The following is a 24,244-nucleotide window of genomic DNA, read 5'->3' on the forward strand; positions in this document are numbered from 1 at the left end:
GTGATGAGGGTGGAGGTGATGAGGGATGAGGGTGGAGGTGATGAGGGTGGAGGTGATGAGGGATGAGGGTGGAGGGAGATGAGGGTGGAGGTGATGAGGGATGAGGGTGGAGGTGATGAGGGTGGAGGTGATGAGGGATGAGTGTGGAGGTGATGAGGGATGAGGGTGGAGGTGATGAGGGTCGAGGTGATGAGGGTGGAGGGAGATGAGGGTGGAGGGTGGAGGGAGATGAGGGTGGAGGGTGGAGGGAGATGAGGGTGGAGGTGATGAGGGATGAGAGTGGAGGTGATGAGGGTGGAGGTGATGAGGGTGGAGGTGATGAGGGATGAGGGTGGAGGTGATGAGGGTGGAGATGGATGAGGGTGGAGGGTGAATGTAGATGAGGGTGGAGGGTGGAGGGAGATGAGGGTGTAGGGTGGAGGGGAGATGAGGGTGGAGGGTGGAGGTGATGAGGGTGGAGGTGATGAGGGTGGAGGTGATGAGGGTGGAGGGTGGAGGGAGATGAGGGTGGAGGGAGATGAGGGTGGAGGTGATGAGGGTGGAGGGAGATGAGGGTGGAGGTGATGAGGGTGGAGGGTGGAGGGAGATGAGGGTGGAGGGAGATGAGGGTGGAGGTGATGAGGGTGGAGGGTGGAGGGAGATGAGGGTGGAGGGAGATGAGGGTCGAGGTGATGAGGGTGGAGGGAGATGAGGGTGGAGGGTGGAGGGAGATGAGGGTGGAGGTGATGAGGGTGGAGGTGATGAGGGTGGAGGGAGATGAGGGTGGAGGGTGGAGGTGATAAGGGTGGAGGGTGGAGGTGATGAGGGTGGAGGTGATGAGGGTGGAGGGTGGAGGTGATGAGCGTGGAGGAGATGAGGGTGGAGGTGATGAGGGTGGAGGGTGATGAGGGTGGAGGTGATGAGGGTGGAGGTGATGAGGGTGGAGGGTGGAGGTGATAAGGGTGGAGGGTGGAGGTGATGAGGGTGGAGGTGATGAGGGTGGAGGGTGGAGGTGATGAGCGTGGAGGAGATGAGGGTGGAGGTGATGAGGGTGGAGGGTGATGAGGGTGGAGGGTGGAGGTGATAAGGGTGGAGGGTGGAGGTGATGAGGGTGGAGGGTGATGAGGGTGGAGGTGATGAGGGTGGAGGGTGGAGGGAGATGAGGGTGGAGGGAGATGAGGGTGGAGGTGATGAGGGTGGAGGGAGATGAGGGTGGAGGGAGATGAGGGTGGAGGTGATGAGGGTGGAGGTGATGAGGGATGAGGGTGGAGGTGATGAGGGTGGAGGGTGGAGGTGATGAGGGTGGAGGGTGGAGGTGATGAGGGTGGAACGTGGAGGTGATGAGGGTGGAGGTGATGAGGGTGGAGGGTGATGAGGGTGGAGGTGATGAGGGTGGAGGTGATGAGGGATGAGGGTGGAGGTGATGAGGGTGGAGGGTGGAGGTGATGAGGGTGGAGGGTGGAGGTGATGAGGGTGGAAGGTGGAGGTGATGAGGGTGGAGGTGATGAGGGTGGAGGGTGATGAGGGTGGAGGTGATGAGGGATGAGGGTGGAGGTGATGAGGGTGGAGGGTGGAGGTGATGAGGGTGGAGGTGATGAGGGATGAGGGTGGAGGTGATGAGGGTGGAGGGTGGAGATGATGAGGGTGGAAGGTGGAGGTGATGAGGGTGGAGGGTGATGAGGGTGGAGGGTGATGAGGGTGGAGGTGATGAGGGTGGAGGTGATGAGGGTGGAGGGTGGAGGTGATGAGGGTTGAGGTGATGAGGGTGGAGGGTGGAGGTGATGAGGGTTGAGGGAGATGAGGGTGGAGGGTGGAGGTGATGAGGGTTGAGGTGATGAGGGAGGAGGTGATGAGGGTGGAGTGTGGAGGTGATGAGGGTGGAGGGAGATGAGGGTGGAGGTGATGAGGGTGGAGGGTGGAGGTGATGAGGGTGGAGGTGATGAGGGTGGAGGTGATGAGGGTGGAGGGTGGAGGTGATGAGGGTGGAGGTGATGAGGGTGGAGGGTGATGAGGGTGGAGGTGATGAGGGTGGAGGGTGGAGGTGATGAGGGTGGAGGTGATGAGGGTGGAGGGTGATGAGGGTGGAGGTGATGAGGGTGGAGGGTGGAGGTGATGAGGGTGGAGGTGATGAGGGTGGAGGGTGGAGGTGATGAGGGTGGAGGTGATGAGGGTGGAGGGTGGAGGTGATGAGGGTGGAGGGAGATGAGGGTGGAGGTGATGAGGGATGAGGAAGATGAGGGTGGAGGGTGGAGGTGATGAGGGATGAGGAAGATGAGGGTGGAGGGTGGAGGTGATGAGGGATGAGGAAGATGAGGGTGGAGGGTGGAGGTGATGAGGGTGGAGGTGATGAGGGTGGAGGTGATGAGGGTGGAGGGTGGAGGTGATGAGGGTGGAGGGTGGAGGTGATGAGGGTGGAGGTGATGAGGGTGGAGGGTGGAGGTGATGAGGGTGGAGGTGATGAGGGTGGAGGGTGGAGGTGATGAGGGTGGAGGTGATGAGGGTGGAGGGTGGAGGTGCAGCGCGATGGGGACAGGTCGGGACTTGCCGCGGGTGTGACTGACACCAATTGCCGGCTGCGTGTTCCGTTCGCTCCCGGGAGGGGAGTGAGTGTGTCCGGGGACACAGAGTGGGTGTGCGGGCTACCCCTGGCCTTGCCGGGGCTGGGGGGCTGGGGGGGTCGGGGTTTGGGTACAGGGGTCAGGCTCTGGCTCAGGCAATGTTCCGGGGCTGCCCTTCGCTTCCAGCTGAATACAGACAGAGTGCGTGAGCTTAACTCTGAGCCAAGAGCAACCAATAGGCAGCACTCTGCCAGAGAGAGAGAGGGAGGGAGAGGGAGCTCAGTCAGTGTCTGCACTCACTGCTGCTGCTCTGTACACCTCAACATGCCTGGCCTTTACCACCTCATCATCTCCGTGGCACTCGGCGTTTTGGGAGTGTTGGGCATTATCCTGCTGTGCTCCAACACCCGGGATGTGAAGCAGCCCTCTTCCTACAAGGTGAGTGGGTCCACTGCTCGCCCTCTCTGCTCCTGCTCACTGACAGACTGCCTGAGGATCGCAGCCTGACAGTTACAGACGCTGAGCAGAGGTCGGGAGCATCAAGGGATGAATAGCAAACAGCTCACCTGAAACCTGTAGATCCCCGTGTTTCCAGAGCCCAGTGTATTTGCAAGGCTTATTGTCCAGTAGGCACCATTGTGTTGCCCTAGAAATGATAGTTTGATTTAAATTTGGTAAATGTATTTTGATATTTTTGATTTGTAGAATGCCCCTTCGGGACAGTTTGCATTCATTTTGTTTGATTTAGTTATTTCAGCACAGTAGAAAAATTGGTGTGTTTTCAACAGTTAGTATCTCCAGTGCCCAGTGTATTTATTGTGCCCAGCATTGACCAGATCTACAATTTACCAAGTCCAGTGTTTACTCAGTCCAATGCTAAATGAGTCTGGTGTTTGTCTGATATTTACCAACTCTACCAGGTCTGCTGTTTACCATATCCCAGTATTGGCAGTATCAGGTATTTGAATCTGGTATTCACTGAATCTGTTGGTTGTGTCTGTATAATTACCTGTGTACCCCTGGAGCACAGTAGGGGTATATGGGGGGGGGGGGGGGGGGGGTGCTGAGGGAGCAGCTCTGCTTCTTAGAAAGATCCTGCTATAATTGTGGTCATCCTGAAAATGAGAAATGGGAGCAGGTTATACCCCACCCAGACATAAAACCTTGTCCTACCAAATAGAGTGTGGCTGACAGTTATTTAACACAGTGAGTATGTTGCAGTAATCTGCTCATTACTGTTCTTGTTAAAGAATAACTGGGTTCAAACCAATTGGGGATTCATTCTGAAACATCCCTTACTGCACAGAATCCTCTCTGCTGCTTTGAGACATTTCTCTTGATCTCTTTCCTCCCAGAATCAGTTGTGAAAGGTCTTGCTCACTTTCCCAGTGAATCCCAGTCTCCGTTTCCACTCATTGTCCCTTGCTGCCTGGGATCCCCTGTTTGTGGTCTTTCTCAGGCTATTACAGCTGGCACAGGCTAGGAACAGTAGCTATCCAAGTCACTGTCAGTGTGGTGACAGGAGACTGTAAACTCAGTGAATCTACATTGTCGACCACAGAGGGACTACATCCTTAATTGTCAGGGACACTACAGCACCCGGTCAGCAAATCAAATAAATTTGTGTTTTCTTCTTTAGACTTGGGGAGTCAGACAATGCAGAAGTGTGGTAAGTGCCAAAAAAGATGACATGAGTGGAAAGTATTTTACACAATGAGTTCTCGTGCTGTGGAGAATGTGTCAGAGGCATGTCATTTGCAACTTACAAAAGAGAATAAGGGAAGTCATTGAAAGAAACAATTCCAAGAGGGTTCAGAAAGGGCAGGCCAAAGGCATAAACTGGATCAGAGGCACCTTGGACAGTAACCGCTGTTTCCCAGTCAATCTCATTGTCAGAGGCAAAGGATCTCAAATGGCAATTTGATTGACATCCATAAGCAGCAACAGCTACACAGCAACAGCAAATATACACACACACTGTCTCTTACTGGGGTACGGCTCCCACACACACTGTCTCTTACTGGGGTACGGCTCCCACACACACTGACTCCCACTGGGGTACGGCTCCCACACACACTGACTCTCACTGGGGTACGGCTCCCACACACACTGACTCTCACTGGGGTACAGTCCCACACACACTGACTCTCACTGGGGTACAGTCCCACACACACTGACTCTCACTGGGATACAGTCCCACACACACTGACTCTCACTGGGGTACAGTCCTATATACACTGACTCCCACTGGGGTACAGTCCCACCCACACTGACTCTCACTGGGGTACAGTCCCACACACACTGACTCTCACTGGGGTACGGCTCCCACACACACTGACTCTCACTGGGATACAGTCCCACACACACTGACTCTCACTGGGGGACAGTCCCACACACACTGACTCTCACTGGGATACAGTCCCACACACACTGACTCTCACTGGGGTACAGTCCTATATACACTGACTCCCACTGGGGTACAGTCCCACCCACACTGACTCCCACTGGGGTACAGTCCCCCACACACTGACCCCCTGCTGATGAGGGATTTCAGTAACACATGATGGATTTGAGAATTTGCCCCTTCTTCTGGGTAAAGAAAGTCCGAGACAGATTTGATTGATGTGTCCACATTATGATTGGATTGAACAGACAGATAGGCAGAAACCTTTTCCATTGGTCGCTGGGTCAGGAAGCCGGGGATGTTGACGTAAGGCATTGGGCAGGAGAGCTGAGGAGAAAATGGGAAGATGAAGTGTGTCGTTCGGATCTGGATTGCACTGTATATTTGAGGCACAGAGATGGAAATGTGTTGCTGGAAAAGCGCAGCAGGTCAGGCAGCATCTAGGGAACAGGAGAATCGACGTTTCGGGCATTAGCCCTTCTTCAGTAATGAGGAAAGTGTGTCCAGCAGGCTAAGATAAAAGATAGGGAGGAGGGACTTGGGAGAGGGGCGTCGGAAATGTGATAGGTGGAAAGAGGTCAAGGTGAGGGTGATAGGTCAGACTGGGGTGGGGGCGGAGAGGTCAGGAAGAAGATTGCAGGTTAGGAAGGCGGTGCTGAATTTGATGAATTTGACTGAGACAGGGTGGGGGGAGGGGAAATGAGGAAACTGGTGAAATCCGAGTTCATCCCTTGTGGTTGGAGGGTTCCTAGCCGGAAGATGAGGCGTTCTTCCTCCAACCCTCATGTTGTTGTGGTCTGACGATGGAGGAGTCCAAAGACCTGCATATCCTTGGTGGAGTGGGAGGGGGAATTGAAATGTTGAGCTACAGGGTGGTTGGGTTGGTTGGTCCGGGTGTCCCAGAGGTGTTCTCTGAAACGCTCCGCAAGTAGCCGGCCTGTCTCCCCAATATAGAGGAGGCCACATCGGGTGCAAAGGATGCAATAGATGATGTGTGTGGAGGTGCAGGTGAATTTGTGGCGGATATGGAAGTTTCCTTTGGGGCCTTGGAGGGAGGTGAGGGGGGAGGTGTGGGCGCAAGTCTTGCACCTCCTGCGGTTGCAGGGGAAGGTGCCGGGAGTGGAGGTTGGGTTGGTGGGGGGTGTGGATCTGACGAGGGAGTCACGGAGGGAGTGGTCTTTACGGAATGCTGATAGGGGAGGGGAGGGAAATATATCCTTGGTGGTGGGATCCGTTTGGAGGTGGCGGAAATGACAGCGGATGATGCGCTGTACATGGAGATTGGTGGGGTGGTAGGTGAGGACCAGTGGGGTTCTGTCCTGGTGGCGGTTGGAGGGGCGGGGTTCAAGGGCGGAGGAGCGGGAAATGGAAGAGATGTGGTGGAGGGCATCGTCGACCACGTTGGGGGGGAAATTGCGGTCCTTGAAGAAGGAGGCCATCTGGGATGTGCGTTTTTGGAACTGATCCTCCTGGGAGCAGATGCGGCGGAGTCGAAGGAATTGGGAGAATGGGATGGCGTTTTTACAGGGGGCAGGATGGGAGGAGGTGTAGTCCAGGTAGCTGTGGGAGTCGGTCGGTTTGTAGCCACTTTCTCCTATTTGAGGCACATTCAGTCACGGCTTTTAAAAGGGTTTTGGATTAAAATCCAAAGAGAATCTAATTGTCAGGGTACAGGGAAGGGCAAAGGGACAGTGCCATGAACCAGCTCTGATACAGGCAACAGTACACCCTCCTTTGTGTAACTGTTCTAATAATCTAAGATTATAATCAAATAGCTCTGAGCTGCTTGGTCTCAGCCTGACTTCTGTTTTTAACAGGATACAGAGTCCAGTGCAAAACTTCTTAGACAGCAAAAGAATACTTGTCAGTCACAACCACTTGCCAAACAGAGATTAATTCTATGCCAGTGTCGGGGAAATGGTTTATTGCAAACATGTGAATAGCACTCTGATCTCTCGGGGCCTGCAACTTGGCCAGATATTCAGAGGAATTTGAAAATAATTCATGTAGCACCTTGCCCATCCTCCCGAAATCGAAAAGTCCTTTGTGGCCAATGAAGTGCAGTCACGTCAAATGTCACATTAGCAATCACCACAGGCACACCATGCCCCCACAAACATCGATGTGATTGTGGCCAGATAATTTGTTTGAGTGACATTAATGGCTTTGTCATAATGGCAGCGCTGATATCAGCAATTCCTCACACCGAAATTCAGTTCCACATTTAGAATTTGACTTGGAGATTTAAAAAACAATAAAAGTAACTGTGAGCTCATTAAGCTGGCTAATTATAGTACAGGTGGCATGGTGGCACAGTGGTTAGCACTGCTGCCTCACAGCTCCAGGGACCCAGGTTCGATTCCAACCTCAGGCAACTGTCTGTGTGGAGTTTGCACATTCTCCCCGTGTCTGTGTGGGTTTCCTCCGGATGCTCCAGTTTCCTCCCACAGTCCAAAGATGTGCAGGTCAGGTGAATTGGCCATGTTAACTTGCCCATAGAGCTAGGTGCATTAGTCAGGGGTAAATATAGGGTAGGGGAGTGGGTTGCTCTACAGAGGGTCAGTGTGGACTTGTTGGGCCGACATCAACACAAACTGCCCGGAAGTATTGTTTTAATCAGTTGGGGTAAGTGTTTGTGTTGGTGTCAGCTATCTAGGACAGCAAACCATGGAGCTGAGCAATAACCACTTCCTCAAGAAGCTTTCTCCAGCCCAACTCACAAACATCATCTCACCATCAGCCTTTCTGAGCTCACCAGCTGCTGAAGACCTCAACGGTGTCATTACCGTTGCCTGACATTTCTATACTAACTCATTCCTGCCTGGTCTCCCACAGTCAACTCTCATCAAAGGTCTTTTGCCTGTTCACTGGTTTGTGAGAGTTCCATTCCCCTCTGTGGTTGGGGTCCAGCTCTGTTTAGATTCCTAAAGTAGTGCTGCTGGAGATAAGGAAACTCCTGCAGCTACAGTTACAGCACAAGGTGGACATGTTCTCCACACCAGCTCACAGCCCCTGCTGCCTGATACCACATTGTCCAGAATTCCATGCACTGAGTCGATAATTTTATTCTCTGCTGTGATAATGATGCTTGTTTCTCCTGGTTGTTTGTAACACAAGGAACACAGTTAGCACGCACTTCTAGTATTGAGGGAGTGATATCTGGGCACCGGTTTGACTCACGTACCCTGCAGAATGCTTTGTAATTCGTAAATCTCTGAAGAATCTCAAGCTGAAAAGCTCTTGGTATTAACAACTCATTGAGAATGAGCAGGTTGTTAACAACAGTGAGATGTCTGCACTGTTCAAAGTACTGGTCTAGCGACGTAGTCTGGTATCTTTTTGGCCTGTATATACTCTTTGCTAAATCTGCCTGCTCTGTTCCGATTAATGCCACCTTACACTGTACAGCTGTTGTCGTTTGGTACACATTCAGTAGTCACATCAAAAGCATCCATTGAATTCTAGGTGGCAAACTGCTAATTTCCTTTGTATTCTGAAGAGAGACCAATAGTTTAGTCACTTTCAATTGTGATCTGTACACCCGTCATTTTAAATCTATACCCCTTTTCTTGTTGTTCCTTTTAAGAATGGGAATAGTCTCTCCCAACCTACACTGTCCAGCCCGCTCATCGTTTTGACCTCTGAACCTACTCTCCAACAGTCCCAATTTCTTCAATCCATCCTCATCACTGAAGATCCTCACTCTCTCCAATGTGTTTGCGTCCCTCCTATAGTGTCCAGGAACCTCCAGCTGATACCTACAAGTATGTGGTCCCTCATCTCTGAATTTCCCTTCCTACACCTTTGTCTGACTTAGAATCATAGAATTCCCTACAGAGTGGAAGCAGGCCATTCAGCCCATCAAGTCCACACCAACCTTCCAAAGAGCATCCCCCCCCAGACCCACCCTATCTCTGTAGCTCTGCATTTCCCTTGGCTAATCCAAGTGACTCCTCAAGGTCTATTAAATTGTCCCTGGACAATTTAAGATGGCCAGTCCACCGAACCTGCAGATCTTTGGACTGTGGGAGGAAACCGGAGCACCCAGAGGAAACACTCGCAGACACGGGGAGAATGTGCAAACTCCACACAGACAGTCACCCGAGGCTGGAGTCGAACCTGGGTCCCTGTGAGGCAGCAGTGCTAACCACTGAGCCACTGTGCTGTCCTGCTGCATTTGAGATACTCTTAAATACCCATTTCTTAGATCAAACTTTGGGTCATTTGCTTTAATATCTCCTTATGTGGCATCACACATTGATTTAAAATGCTCCTGTGAGGCATCTGATGGTTTTATTATGTGGTGTTTTGTAAAATGTACTTAGCTGTTGTAACTTGGGTGTGACTCCTCAAGGTCTATTAAAGAGAGTAGTGTCTGTCCGCCTGGGAACCCTCCAACCACAAGGGATGAACTCAGATTTCTCCAGTTTCCTCATTTCCCCTCCCCCCACCTTGTCTCAGTCAAATCCCTCGAACTCAGCACCGCCTTCCTAACCTGCAATCATCTTCCCGACCTCTCCGCCCCCACCCCACTCCGGCCTATCACCCTCACCTTGACCTCCTTCCACCTATTGCATTTCCGACGTCCCTCCTCCCTACCTTTTATCTTAGCCTGCTGGACAAACTTTCCTCATTCCTGAAGAAGGGCTTATGCCTGAAACGTCGATTCTCCTGTTCCCTGGATGCTGCCTGACCTGCTGCGCTTTTCCAGCAACACATTTATCAGCTCTGATCTCCAGCATCTGCAGACCTCACTTTCTCCTCCTGCATCTGTCCCACTGCCAGTTTTGTGCCTGTCCACATGGGAGTTAGTAGCAGGTTCGGGGGATTAGTGTTTGGGATTGTCCTGAGGGTGTTTGGGTTTCAGGTGGCCATGGTAGTGTACCCCGAACCCCCTGCCATTACACCCAAGGGCTCATCAAAACCCAGCCTGTCCTTACCTTCCCCAACACAACCACCCTCGCATTTAGATTCTCGCCACATACCCCACTGGGCAATGGGCCCTTTATGACTTCAGCACCCAGAGATGGTCACCCAACTCTGCTGGAGTACAGAATGAAGGTGAAAACAATGCCATTGTCAAAATTGGCAATTTGCCACAAATGGAGAAAGAAAACTTGCAGTGAAAGTGAAGGAACGAAGTATTTATGTTTTTTGTCCACTGATCCATGTAAGTTAGTGCGTAAACAAAGACAAAATTGCTTTCAACAGAGTGAAAATGAATACCGTATATTCATACGTAAAAGTTGATCTTTTTAGACTATTTTTTAAGGCTAAATTTATAAGGTTGACTATGACATGAGTACTACTTTTGAGGGGCTGAAATTCATGCTACAGTCCAAACACCACATCATGACAGAAGCCGAATTTGCTCCACATAAATAAAGAAACAAAAACAATAAATTATGGTAATTAACAGATAAAGAAAATTGAAGCAAAAAGGAATTAGTGAGCTTTTATTTATACGTACAAAAATTAAAGTTGAAACACAATACGGATTTAAATGACAATTACATGTTACATCTTAAATGAAACATGCCAGATACAAAATGATATCATTGTATGGATCCTCTTCATCTTCCCAGTCTGAAGTTAGCGGTAGCACATCATCTGCTGCATCTTCTCCATCTATGTCACCCTGTAGATAATTGTCCTCTGTACTATTCACTGCATTCAAAGTTCCATTTTTCTTGAATGATTTGAAAACAGTGTCAACTTTTATTTCCTTCCATGAAAACAATGATCCATCAGTGACAGTGATGGAGCCCACGTACTGCTTCCTTTTGTGTATGTTTTTTCCTCCATCCAGTCATTCCACTTCATTCTCATCATGTCCTCAAATGGCTGATTGATACCAACATCTATTGGTTTCAAACACTTTGTAAGTCTGCTGGGAATTACAGCTACGTCAGTGTTATGTGATCGGATGTTGTCAACAGCATTCTTCACTAGATCTGATCTAATCTGGTCCCAGACGAGCAAACTCTTTTCCTTGTGTAGTCCACCAGGTCATAAATTCCAAACTTCCTTTATCCATTTTCGACATCCAGCCTTATGGATACACATGGATAACAATTCGTTTTGGAAATTTCTCCTTCGGCAAAGTTTTTCTCTTAAAAGCAGTCATTGGTTTTAACTTAGTGCCATCAGCCATACGAGAAAGAATGAAAATAAACCTACTTTTCTCATGGCCAGTGGTTCTCGCCAGGACTGTTTTGTTTCTCCTTTTTGATTCACAGTTCGATGTCAAGAGTGATAGGCGTTTCACCCATGTTTCCGATGATGATTTGTGATTACAAACTGGTGAAACTGTAATATCTTATATTTTAGTTCAGCCGCTTTTCACAGAGTCATAGAGTCATTACAGCATGGAGAAACACCCTTTGGCCCAATCTGGTCCATGCTGACCAAAATGGCCGCCCACGCGAACCCCATTTCCCTGCACTTGGCCCATATCCTGCTCCACTTTTCCCACCTATTGTTATGGACCAGGCCGGACCCCCTCAAAACATTTCAAGAAAGTAGCCCAGACCCTAACTTTGCGAGCTGTCTTAAGCAGGTGTAGAATGGATTTTTCAGGAGGGATGCAGTTGGTCAAACCCTGTAGTTTTAAACAAAGTCGAACATATTTACAAGATTACCAAATGAAACACAAACTAAAGAGAACAGAATACAGAATAACTTAAAACCTCTCCGAAAACCCAACAGATCATCCCAACTTAGCGATATAGTTCCAGATACTTGCAACGATCCCCCTTAACACCCCTTGGCACAAAAGGTAAAATCAAACACAGGGTCTTACAGGAGAGCAGTCAGAGAGAGGGAGGGTCTGCCTGGACCTGCTCCCATGGGTCCATCAGCTTCACAACTACCTGACTGCTTTCAGTGAATAGCCAGACAGCCAAAAACCAAACCAAACCAGAGAGAAGCTGAGCTGGGAGAACCAGACACTACCCTTTCATTGTACAAGTGTTTTGTTTTTAAAAGCTTGAAAAGCTTTTTGCCTGAGGCAGTACCTGTTAGCTATCATCAAATTGGCCCTAAAACCCATCCAAGCCCAGACTTTGTGTTTTTACGACCTCCTGAAAAAAAACCAAGGACAACATAACTTTGTTAAAGGAACAGCATCATCACACCATGTATTTGTCCAAGTGCCTTTTAAATGTTGTTAACGTATCCACTTCAAACACTTCCTCTGGCAGCTCATTCCATCAGCATACCACCCTCTGTGCATAAAAGTTGCCCCTCAGGTTCCCTTTTATTCTTTCCCCTCTAACCTTAAACTGATGCCCTTCAGTCCTCGATTCCCCAGCCCTGGGAAAAAGACTGAGTGCATTCACCCTATCCAGGCCTCTCATGATCTTATACAGTTCTATAAGATCCCCCCTCAGTCTCCTACCCTCTAAAGAAAAAAGCCCTAGCTTGTCCAACCCCTCCCTATAACTCAGACTGTTGAGTCCAGGCAACATCCTTGGAAATTTCTTCTGCACTGCTTCCAGTTTACTAACATCCTCTCCAAAGCAAGGTGACCAAAACTGAACACAATACTCCAAGTGCGGCCTCACCAACGTCCTGTACAACTGCAACATAACTTCCCAACGTCTGTACTCAATGCCCTGACTGATGAAGGCCAGTGTGCAAAAAGCCCCCTTCACTGCCCTGTCTACCTGGGACTCCACTTTCAGAGAACTGTACACCTGAACTCCAAGGTCCCTCTGTCCCACTACACTCCTTAAGGCCCTACCACTCACCATGAAACTCCTTCCTTGATTTGACTTTCCAAAATGCAAGACCTCACACTTATCTCTATTAAACTCCATTTGCCATTTCTCGGCCCACTTCCCCAGCTGGTCAAGGCCCTGCTGCAATTTCTGATAACCTTCCTTTTGTGAAGTCTTACTTCTCTGCTGAAGTATTAAGCCAAGCCTTCTCATGAACCCTGTGCATCATCCAGCACTTGCCTTAAAATCCAAAATTCCATCCTTCTTTAATTGACTTCATGCATGGATTCAGACGGCCTCACAACTAACACAATTTCCATTTTGATGATTGTCAAGTAACCACTCAGCAACTAATTTTTCCAATTGTGTTCACTTGCTAGGTTTACCTCTGTTGGCACACTGTTGTTTTAGCATTGTCTGAAGGTGGTTCATTATCTTTCTGCAGTCTCTTAAACGTTTCTCTGAAACACAAAATTCTCTTGCTGCTACACAGTTATTTGTCTTCTCTACAACTTCAATAAATTTCAGTTTAAGTGCTGCTGTGTATTTTTTGATTCTTTTGAGGACATTTTTACACAAAATGATGAAGAAATTTCAAAACCTCAACTAGGTATTACATGAGGTTAGTTGTCTCCAGACTCTTTCACACTGAGTTGGTGTGAATTATACATCAAATCACATAATAGCACAAAAATAATTTGTTTCTTCATTTAAACACTTATGGACAGGATAATACCTCAACTCACAAATGTTGATCTGTTATCAGTGAAGAACTAGGGTCAACTTTTACACAAGACATATGAAAAATATCAAATATTTTGGTCAAAAATATGGGGTTGACTGTTACAAGAGGTTCTGGATTAGTGGTGCTGGAAGAGCACAAGAGGTTGACTTTTACTCGAGTATATCCGATAAATAGGAAAGGATTTTAGACTAAGTTATGTGTGTGTTTCTCGATTATTGTATGTGGGAGCTTCAAGTCACTAACACTGTTCCAGCTGAACACACCTAGAGCAGGAAATGGTCTCTGTCTCACATCTCTCCAATTCATAGTCATTGAGCTTTAGTGCAAATTGGAAACGCTAAAGAGAGCACAAATTCCTCAGCACTGACCCTCCGACAGTGCAGCATGCCCGCAGTATCAACTCTTCAACAGTACGGCACACCCTCAGCACCAACCCTCCAACAGTGCAGCACTCCCTCAGCACTGACCCTCCAACAGTGCAGCATTCCCTCAGCACTGACCCTCTGACAGTGCAGCGCTCCCTCAGTACCTCCCCTCCGACAGTGCAGCACTCTGTCATTACTGACCCTCTCACAGTGCAGCATTCCCTCAACACTGACCCTCTGACAGTGCAGCATTCCCTCAGTAATGACCCTCTGACAGTGCAGCACTCCCTCAGTACTGACCCTCCAACAGTGCAGCATTCCCTCAGTACCTCCCCTCCAACAGTGCAGCGCTCCCTCAGTACCTATCCTCTGACAGTGCGGCGTTCCCTCAGCACTGACACTCCGACATTGCAGCACTCCCTCAGCACTGACCCTCCGACAGTGCGGCACTCCCTCAGCACTGACCCTCCGACAGTGCGGCACTCCCTCAGCACTGACCCTCCGACAGTGCGGCACTCCCTCAGCACTGACCCTCTGACAGTGCGGCACTCCCTCAGCACTGACCCTCCGACAGTGCGGCACTCCCTCAGGACTAATCCTCCGACAGTGCGGCACTCCCTCAGCACTGACCCTCCGACAGTGCGGCACTCCCTCAGCACTGACCCTCGACTGTGTGGCGCTCCCTCAGCACTGACCCTCCGACAGTGCGGCACTCCCTCAGCACTGACCCTCCAACAGCGCGGCGCTCCCTCAGCACTGACCCTCCGACAGTGCGGCACTCCCTCAGCACTGACCCTCCAACAGCGCGGCACTCCCTCAGCACTGACCCTCCAACAGCGCGGCACTGTTTCAGCACGGAAACAGACCCCTCGGTACAAGCAGTCCATGCTGACCATTATCCCAAACTAATCTCGTCCCACCTATCTGCACTTGGCCCATATCCATCCAAACATGTCTTATTCATTTACTTATCCAAATGTCTTTCTATACGGATAAAATGTTCCGCTGGAAGTTCAGTCCACACATGAACCACTCTCTGTGTAAACAAAGTGCCCCTCATGTCTTTTTAAAATATTTCTCCTTTCAACTTAAAAGTTTGCCCTTTAGTCTTGTAATTCCCTATCCTCGGGAAAAGACACCTGCCCTTAACTTTATCTATACCCCTCATGATTTTATAAACTTCTATAAAGTCACCCCTCAACCTCCCATGCTCCAGTGACAAATGTTCTAGCCTATCTAGTTGCTCCTTATAAGGCCATTCCCAGCAACACCCTTGTAAATCTTCTCTGAACCCTCTCCTGCTTAATAATATCCTTCTTATAACAGGAGACTTCTAGAGCATTGTACTCAGTACTCTAGAAGAGGCCTTACCAACATCCAGTACAACCTCAACACAATGTCCTAACTCCTATACTCAACAATCTGAGCAATGAAGGGAAATATACTAAATGTCTTCAGAATAATTCTGTCTACACGTGACGCAAAATTCAAAGAATTATGTACCTGCATCCCTCGGTCTCTCTGTTGAACAACATTGTCCAAAGTCCTACTTTTAATTGTGTAAGTCTTCCCTATGTTTGTGTCACCAAAATGCAATACCTGGCATTGATCCAAATTAAACTCTACCTGCCATTCTTCAGCCCATTGACCCAATTGTTCAAGATCTCTTTGTAATCTTAATGTTGACTGTCCGTGATCCAACCAATTTTGGTGTCATCTGCAAACATACTAACCATGTCTTCTATGTTCTCGTCTGAATCATTTCTGTAAATGACAAACAAAAGAGGAACCAAAACCAATCCAGTGTGAGAAACAACCCTCCATCATCACTCGTGTCTCCTGCCATTAAGCCAATTTTGTATCCAATTGGCAAGCTCTCCCTGTACCCCAAGTGAGCTAACTTTACTAATTAGTCTACCATATAGAACCTTGACAAAGGCCTTACTGAAGTCCATAAAAACAATGTCTACCACTCTGCCCTCATTAATCTTTGAGTTTCTGAGACACAATTTCCCTTGCACAAAACCTTGCTGACTATCCCTAATCATTCCTTGCATATAAATCCTACCTTTCAGAATCACCGCCATCAATATATCCATCATCGAAGTCAGACTCACAAGGCTTCTTCTTATATCCCTTCTTAAACAAAGGCAGTATATTAGCCACCCTCCAGACATCCAGCACCTCACTCGTACTTATAGATGATACAAATATTTCTACGAGGGGCGCCCGCAATGTCTTCCCTAACTTCCCACAATATCCTGGGATACACTAAATCAGGTACTGGAGATTTATCCACTTTTATTTTTTTCTACGACCTCCGGCTGAGACTTTCTGTAATGTGAACTGTTTTCAAAACATTAGTGTTTCTTTCCTTGAGTTCTCTAGCCTTCATTTCTTTCTCCACAGTAAAAACTGACACAAAATATTCATTTAACATCTCTCCAATCTCAAGGTTCAACACCAAAACGACGTCTTTGATCTCTAAGGGGCCTAATCGCTTTTTAGATGTTCTCTTGCTCTTATGGCATGTGTACAATCTCTTTGGATTATCTTTAACCTAGCAGGGTTACCTCATATCCCCTCTTTGCCTTACTGGTCTCCCTCTTAAGAATGCCCCTACACTCTTTATACTGTTCAAGAGTCATAGACTTGTCCAGCATGGAAACAGATCCTTTAGTCCAACCAGTCCATAATCCCAAATTAAACTCATCCCACTTGGCCCAAATCCCTCCAAACCGTTCTTATTCATGTACTTATCCAAATGTCTTTGAAATGTTATAACTGCACCCACATCCACCACTTCCTCTGCAAGTTCATTCCACACACAAAACACTCTCTGTGTAAAAAATTGTCTCTCATGTATTTTTAAAATCTTTGTCCTCTCACCTTAAAAAAAAATTCCCCGTAGTCTTGAAGTCCCCCACTGCAGGGAAAAGCTATCTGCCATTCACCTTATCCATACCCCTCTATAAGGTCACCATGCAACCTCCTACACTCTGGTAAAACAGGTCCCAGTCTGTAAATTCATTTGAATCCAGTTTCCTATATCTAATGTATACTTCTTTTTTCATTCTCAACAAGAATCTCAATATCTTTATTCATCCATTGTTCCCTAATCCTACCAGCCTTACCCTGTGACTCTTAACAGGAACATAATAACGCTGAGCTCTCTGTTGTTGTGTGGGAGTCACCAACAGCTGGTATTCTCCTTGGGTAAACACCAGCTGATGCCTCCCTGCTTTTTACTGGAACCTGGGATCGCTGTGTCATAATTGGAAAAACTCCAGTTGGGTGGAGGGGGTGAAGTGGATGGGGAAGTGTTACTGAAATGGAAAGGGAGACGGCAAAAGAGAGGGTTGTGAGGTCAGCATTGGTGTAGGGTGCTAAAGACTGAATCAGTGACTAAACAGGATGCAGGTTGTGAGATGGACACAAGTAGCAGAGGGTAAAGACACGATCAAAGACACGGTGAGCGGAGAGCGAGCAGAGCCTGAGGCAGCGTCGAAAATAGGAACTGAGGGAGGTTTGAATTGTCTGGTCGTTGGTTGCAGTTACACAGAGAGAGAGATGTGCTGGGCTGGCTGATGGTCATGGGCTGGCTAGCCAGAAGAAGATGGAATCCTCAGATTCGATGGCAAGATGTGGGACTGACAGGGACAGATGGAGAAGCTGTAGTGAATCCTAAAGGAAGAGGGCCCAGAGGCTGGGGCAACAAAGTAGGCCCCGGACCCAGGAAAGACTCTTTCCCTCACCCTCCTTTCTCCCACCCTCTCCCTGCCCCTCCTGCAGACACCACGCCCCCCCCCCCCCCCACTTCCCCTTTGCTCCCCTCCCCCACCCCCACCAGCCAATCTCTGATTCTCTCCCAATCCTCTCCCTCCCCCTCCCCCTCTGCTTCCTAGGTCCCGATCTCCCCTACCAGTCCTGATCTGTCCCCCCTCCTCCCCTCCTCCCCGTCCCAATCTCCCCCTCTCCCAGGTCACATCCCCTCGAAACATCCGATTTAAAGTGGTGCCCAGCACACATGCGCTGCTGTCAGCAAACACAGCCTAGAAATTCAAAGGTTTCTATTAAATCACCCTCCTCCTTTTAAATGCCAGTGAATATCATCCTAACTGATGCAGTGTCTCTTCATACCTAAGTCCTGACCCCCTCCTCCCCTCCCCCAGGAATCAGTCTGATAAAGCTCCATGACATACCTGCCATAGCCAGAATACCCTCCTCAGGTTAGGAGACCAAATCACCCCAGGGTGTGGCCTCACCTTGTACAATTTACAGCAGCACATCCCTGCTCCTATACTCGAACCCTCTCGCTGTGAAGGCCAACATAACCACTTACCTTCTTCCACAGCCTGCCGATCCTGCATACTGACTCTCAGGTCTCATTGCATCTCCCCCCCTTTCCCAACCTATTGACATTCAGATAATAATTTACCTTCCTGTTTTGGTGAACCACATCATACTTTCATCGGCTATGCACTTGCCCACTCACTCAACCTGTCCAGGTTACACTGTGCACCCTCCTCACAGCTCACCCCCTCACCCAGCTTTGTGTTGTCTGTAAGTGTTAGTTCTCCCAGCTAAATCATTAATACAGATTGTGAACAGCGGAACTCCCAGCACTGACCCTGTGGTATCCCACTTGTTATTGCCTTCCACTTGGAAAAATATTCATTTATTCCTGCTTTGTCTCCTGTTTGTCCATCTCTGTCCACGTCAGTACAATACCCCAATCCCTTACATTCTTATATACATGCAGATCTCTGATGTAGGAAACGTATCAAGCCTGTCATGTTCCATTCTCTGGATGTTCCACCAAGCTGTGAGATTGGAAATTAGCAGCCAAAACGACAGAGACATTTCTGCCTCTGACTGCTGCTTGTGAAAGCCATGTTCCCCTCACCGTACCGCACAGGAAAGGGGCTGTGTTTGGCTGGGATCTGAGAAAGTGACCATGCTCAGAATCCTAGACACAGGTCATTGGGCCCATCATTCATGTGCTGCAGCTTCTGTAGAGTCATCACCCCATCTCTTGCTCTTTCCCTCCACCCCTGCGTGCTTTCCTTCCTGAGTATTTATCCAATTCACTTTACGATGTTATTGTTGGAAACTGCTTGAAGATGGTTGTGTGTTCAGAAACCTGGAGGAACAGGAACTGCGGGAAAACCGAAGGAGTGGGGGGGAAGGGGAAGGAGAAAGCTGCCAGAGGAAGTGGTGGACGCTAGTACAATTGCAACATTTAAGAGGCATTTGGATGGGTATATGAATAGGAAGGGTTTGGAGGGATATGGGCCGGGTGCTGGCAGGTGGGACTAGATTGGGTTGGGATATCTGGTCGGCATGGACGGGTTGGACCGAAGGGTCTGTTTCTATGCTGTACATCTCTATGACAATGACTCTATGAGAAGTAAATGCCTGAACACTGAGAAGGCTTTCAAATCACAGCCGCAGAGATGTTTGCATACGTAAAGCTTTCTTCTGTAACTGCCTGAAGAAACAACGGGTGACATGGTGAGCCCGAGGTCTGATGTTGGACTGAGCTGTACCTGGCAATGCAGGTGATGTAGAGAGGGAGCCAGGGAACTACAGCTCTATTAACTGAAAGATCAGTCCCCACACTGTTCCAGCTTTCTCGTAAGACTCAGGGCAATGAATGTGCATTTTAGGGGCTTAGCCCTTTCTCATCATTTCACATTCAATGGTGCAAAAGGACTCCAGGGTTCAGACACACAAGTAGAACACCCAATCACACCTCTTCTACCAAACCATGTGGGTGGTACAGTGGTTAGCACTGCTGCCTCACAGCGCCAGAGACCCGGGTTCAATTCCCACCTCAGGCGACTGTGTGGAGTTTGCATATTCTCCCCGTGTCTGCGTGGGTTTCCTCCAGGTGCTCCGGTTTCCTCCCACAGTCCAAAAACCTGCAGGTCAGGTGAATTGGCCGTGCTAAATTGCCCGTAGTGTGAGGTGAAGGGGTAAATGTAGGGGAATGGGTCTGGGTGGGTTGCGCTTCGGCGGGTCGGTGTGGACTTGTTGGGCCGAAGGGCCTGTTTCCACACTGTAAGTAATCTAAATTGCATCAGAGTAAAGCATCCAATCAGATTGCTAGCAAACCATCCAATCAGATTCCTACAAAACCATCCAATCAGATCTGGAGGCAATGGCTTTGTGGTATTCTTCCTGAACTGTTAATTCAGAGTTGAAAATGTGTTGCTGGAAAAGCGCAGCAGGTCAGGCAGCATCCAAGGAGCAGGAGAATCGACGTTTCGGGCATAAGCCCTTCTTCAGGGCATAAGCCCTTCCTGTTAATTCAGAGACCTATATGATGTTCTGGGGACCTGGGTTCAAATGGTGGAATTTGAATTCATTTTTAAAAATCTACAATTAGGAGTCTAATAGTGACCATGAATCTATTGTTGATTCTGTGAAAAAAACCCATCTGGTTCACTAAAGGGTAGGAAATTGCCAGCCTTACCTGGTCTGGTCTGTATGTGACTCCAGGCCCACAGCAATATGGTTAAGTCTTAACTGCCCTCTGGGCAATTAGGGATGGGCAATAAATACAGGCTCAGGCAGAGACACCCTCATCCCAAAGCAAACCATCCAATCAGATCCCTAGTAATCCATCCAATTGCATCCATACCAAATTACCCAATCACATTCCTAACAAACCATAAAATCCGACCCGTAGTAAACCATCCAATCAGATGTCTCGCAAACCAGCAATCGCATTTGTATGAAATATTCAACCACAACCTCCAAAACTCAGATAAATCAGAGAAACAAGTTCAGAGGAACAATTCTGGAGAGTGATAGAATCAGAATAAAACAGACAGAGGTATAAGTGGGGTCAGAGTAGGAGGGAATGCAATCATGTTGAAATTCAATTCACAATCGCTATTAGTGAACATGCAGGCAGTCAACAGGCTGAGATGTCGGAGGGGTCTTGTGGTACCTCCCACCTGCAACCACCCATAGCCTTCCCACCTGCCATCCCTCCAGCCCCACCCCCACCCCCTCTCTTTATCTCTCAGCCCTCTTCCCTCTCCACATTCCTGACGAAGGGCTTATGGCCAAAATGTCGACTCTCCGGATCCTTGGATGCTGCCTGACCTGCTGTGCTTTTCCAGCAACACACTCTCGACTCAGATCTCCTGCATCTGCAGTGCTCACTTTCTCCATCTTGTGCTGCAGTGACAGTGTCCCTACCTCTAAAACAGGAGGCCTGGGTTCATGACCTACCTGCTCCAGAGGTGTGTAATAGAACCTCTGAACAGACCGATTAGGGGAAAAATAAATATTTTTAAATCCTTTATTGGTCAGAGTATAGAGTACAGGAGTTGGGAGATCATGTTGTGGCTGTGCAGGACATTGGTTAGGCCACTGTTGGACTGTTGCGTGCAATTCTGGTCTCCTTCCTATCGGAAAGATGTTGTGAAACTTGAAAGGGTTCAGAAAAGATTTACAAGGATGTTGCCAGGGTTGGAGGATCTGAGCTACAGGGAGAGGCTGAACAGGCTGGGGCTGTTTTCCCTGGAGCGTCGGAGGCTGAGGGGTGACCTTATAGAGGTTTACAAAATTATGAGGGGCATGGATAGGGTAAATAGACAAAGTCTTTTCCCTGGGGTGGGGGAGTCCAGAACTAGAGGGCATAGGTTTAGGGTGAGAGGGGAAAGATATAAAAGAGACCTAAGGGCAACTTTTTCACGGAGAGGGTGGTACGTGTATGGAATGAGCTGCCAGAGGAAGTGGTGGAGGCTGGTACAATTGCGACATTTAAAAGGCATCTGGATGGGTATATGAATAGGAAGGGTTTGGAGGGATATGGGCCGGGTGTAGGAAGGTGGGACTAGATTGGGTTGGGATATCTGGTCGGCATGGACGGGTTGGACCGAAGGGTCTGTTTCCGTGCTGTACGTCTCTATGACTCTAAGTCAGGTCTTGTGACGACTATGGTCAACATGATAAACTGGATACAGGGCACTTGGCACAGACAGAAATGTGCTGGGAATTCCAGGAAAAAGAGAGAGATGCTAATGGCCCTTAACTGTGTGTGGATCCATCAATTGCATTAATAATCGTTTTTTTTTCCAAAGTCAGCAGTTGGTTGCCACTGTAGGCTCTTTAGTGAGCACCTATTTCAGTAAATGGACACAGCAACCTGATTCGAAAGGCTGCTGTACGTACAGTTGATAAGTCACAGGAACTCAGATAAAAATGCATCCCAGGAGACTGAGGGAAGTGAGTATGAAGACATTGGCAATAATCCTCCAGTCTTCCCTCACCTCACAGGTGGTGCCAGAGGACAGGAGAACTGCAAACATGCCAGAACAGGGATGTAAGGATCAGCCGAGAACCTGCAGCCCCATCAATTTCAACACGTCACGGAAAGTTTCGGATATGGTCATCCCAGACAAAGTCTACAGTTTTTGGATAGATGTGGATACATTAATGAAAGTCAGCATGGGTTTGTTAAGGGCAAGTTGGGCTTTACTAAATTTGGAAGAAGTAACAGAGAGGGGCGATGAGGGTAATGCATTATCCATCGCCTTCTAAAAGGTATTTGATAAAATACCATATAACAGGCTTGTCAGTAAAGTAAAAGCCCGTGGAATGGAAGGAACTGATGGATATGGAGTTGGCCGGGTGACGGTAAACAGAGCAGCGGTAAATGATTCATTGGTTGGTAATGGGAATCCTGCTTTCCATATCTACATGGATAACTTAGACCTGGGCATGGGTTCAAAATCTGGGGATGATCTGAAACATGTAAGTATTCTGGCAGACAGTGAAGAACGTCAAAAGGATATAGACAATTGGATGAAATGGGAGGGACAGATAAATTTGAATGCAGAGTAACAGGACATGACACATTAGGAGGAAGACCACAGACAATAAAAAAAAGGACACAATTCTTAAAAGAGATTCAGGAGCAGACAGACCTGGGTGTTTATGAACATAACTGAGTGAAACGCAGGGCAGGTTCAGGCATGTGGTTAAATAGGCATGCAGGATCCTGGGCTTTCTGAAGCAGACATTAGAAAAGCACAGAGGCCATGGGGAACTTATTAATCAGAGCTTCAGCCTCAGCTGAAGTATCAGTCCATTTCTAGGCACTGCATGTTCGAATTGAGGTGAAACGATTAGAGAGAGAGAATGCAGACGAGACCAAGGATAATGGTTACAGGGGTGGAGGACATTTAGTGATGGGGATCAACAGGACAGACATTGGAGAAGAGAAGAGTGAAGGAGATTTGATTGAGATGTTCAAAATCAGGTGCATCAGGTGGGTCAGGCCTGGGACGTGTTCCCTGACAGTGAGCTGTGTACAGTTACCCGGGTGGGTCAGGTCTGGGACGTGTTCCCTGACAGTGAGCTGTGTACAGTTACCCGGGTGGGTCAGGTCTGGGACGTGTTCCCTGACAGTGAGCTGTGTACAGTTACCTGGGTGGGTCAGGCCTGGGATGTGTTCCCTGACAGTGAGCTGTGTACAGTTACCCAGTTGGGTCAGGTCTGGGACGTGTTCCCTGACAGTGAGCTGTGTACAGTTACCCGGGTGGGTCAGGCCTGGGATGTGTTCCCTGACAGTGAGCTGTGTACAGTTACCCGGGTGGGTCAGGCCTGGGACGTGTTCCCTGACAGTGAGCTGTGTACAGTTACCCGGGTGGGTCAGGCCTGGGACGTGTTCCCTGACAGTGAGCTGTGTACAGTTACCCGGGTGGGTCAGGTCTGGGACGTGTTCCCTGACAGTGAGCTGTGTACAGTTACCCGGGTGGGTCAGGCCAGGGACGTGTTCCCTGACAGTGAGCTGTGTACAGTTACCTGGGTGGGTCAGGCCTGGGACGTGTTCCCTGACAGTGAGCTGTGTACAGTTACCCGGGTGGGTCAGGCCTGGGACGTGTTCCCTGTCAGTGAGCTGTGTACAGTTACCCGGGTGGGTCAGGCCTGGGACGTGTTCCCTGTCAGTGAGCTGTGTACAGTTACCCGGGTGGGTCAGGTCTGGGACCTGTTCCCTGACAGTGAGCTGTGTACAGTTACCCGGGTGGGTCAGGCCTGGGACGTGTTCCCTGACAGTGAGCTGTATATAGTTACCCGGGTGGGTCAGGCCTGGGATGTGTTCCCTGTCAGTGAGCTGTGTACAGTTACCCGGGTGGGTCAGGCCTGGGACGTGTTCCCTGATAGTGAGCTGTGTACAGTTACCCGGGTGGGTCAGGCCTGGGACGTGTTCCCTGATAGTGAGCTGTGTACAGTTACCCGGGTGGGTCAGGCCTGGGATGTGTTCCCTGTCAGTGAGCTGTGTACAGTTACCCGGGTGGGTCAGGCCTGGGACGTGTTCCCTATCAGTGAGCTGTGTACAGTTACCCGGGTGGGTCAGGCCTGGGACGTGTTCCCTATCAGTGAGCTGTGTACAGTTACCCGGGTGGGTCAGGCCTGGGACGTGTTCCCTGATAGTGAGCCGTGTACAGTTA

At 48.9% G+C, this 24,244-nt stretch overlaps 1 protein-coding gene across 1 annotated transcript in view; it reads left to right on the forward strand.

Moving 5' to 3' along the window:
- Window positions 1-2,710: 2,710 nt before the first annotated feature.
- Window positions 2,711-24,244, forward strand: part of LOC122564698 (ectonucleoside triphosphate diphosphohydrolase 2-like) — a 205,332-nt gene continuing 183,798 nt past the window's right edge. The window contains exon 1 of the mRNA XM_087998576.1: window positions 2,711-2,975. Coding sequence (XP_087854702.1) covers window positions 2,862-2,975 — 114 coding nt within the window. The 5' untranslated portion in view covers window positions 2,711-2,861. The remainder of the gene's footprint in view (window positions 2,976-24,244) is intronic.

The sequence above is a fragment of the Chiloscyllium plagiosum genome, unplaced genomic scaffold (assembly GCF_037043375.1).
Source record: "Chiloscyllium plagiosum isolate Xiang-an unplaced genomic scaffold, Cpla_swu_hap1 HiC_scaffold_21, whole genome shotgun sequence".
NCBI classification, from domain to species: Eukaryota; Metazoa; Chordata; class Chondrichthyes; order Orectolobiformes; family Hemiscylliidae; genus Chiloscyllium; species Chiloscyllium plagiosum.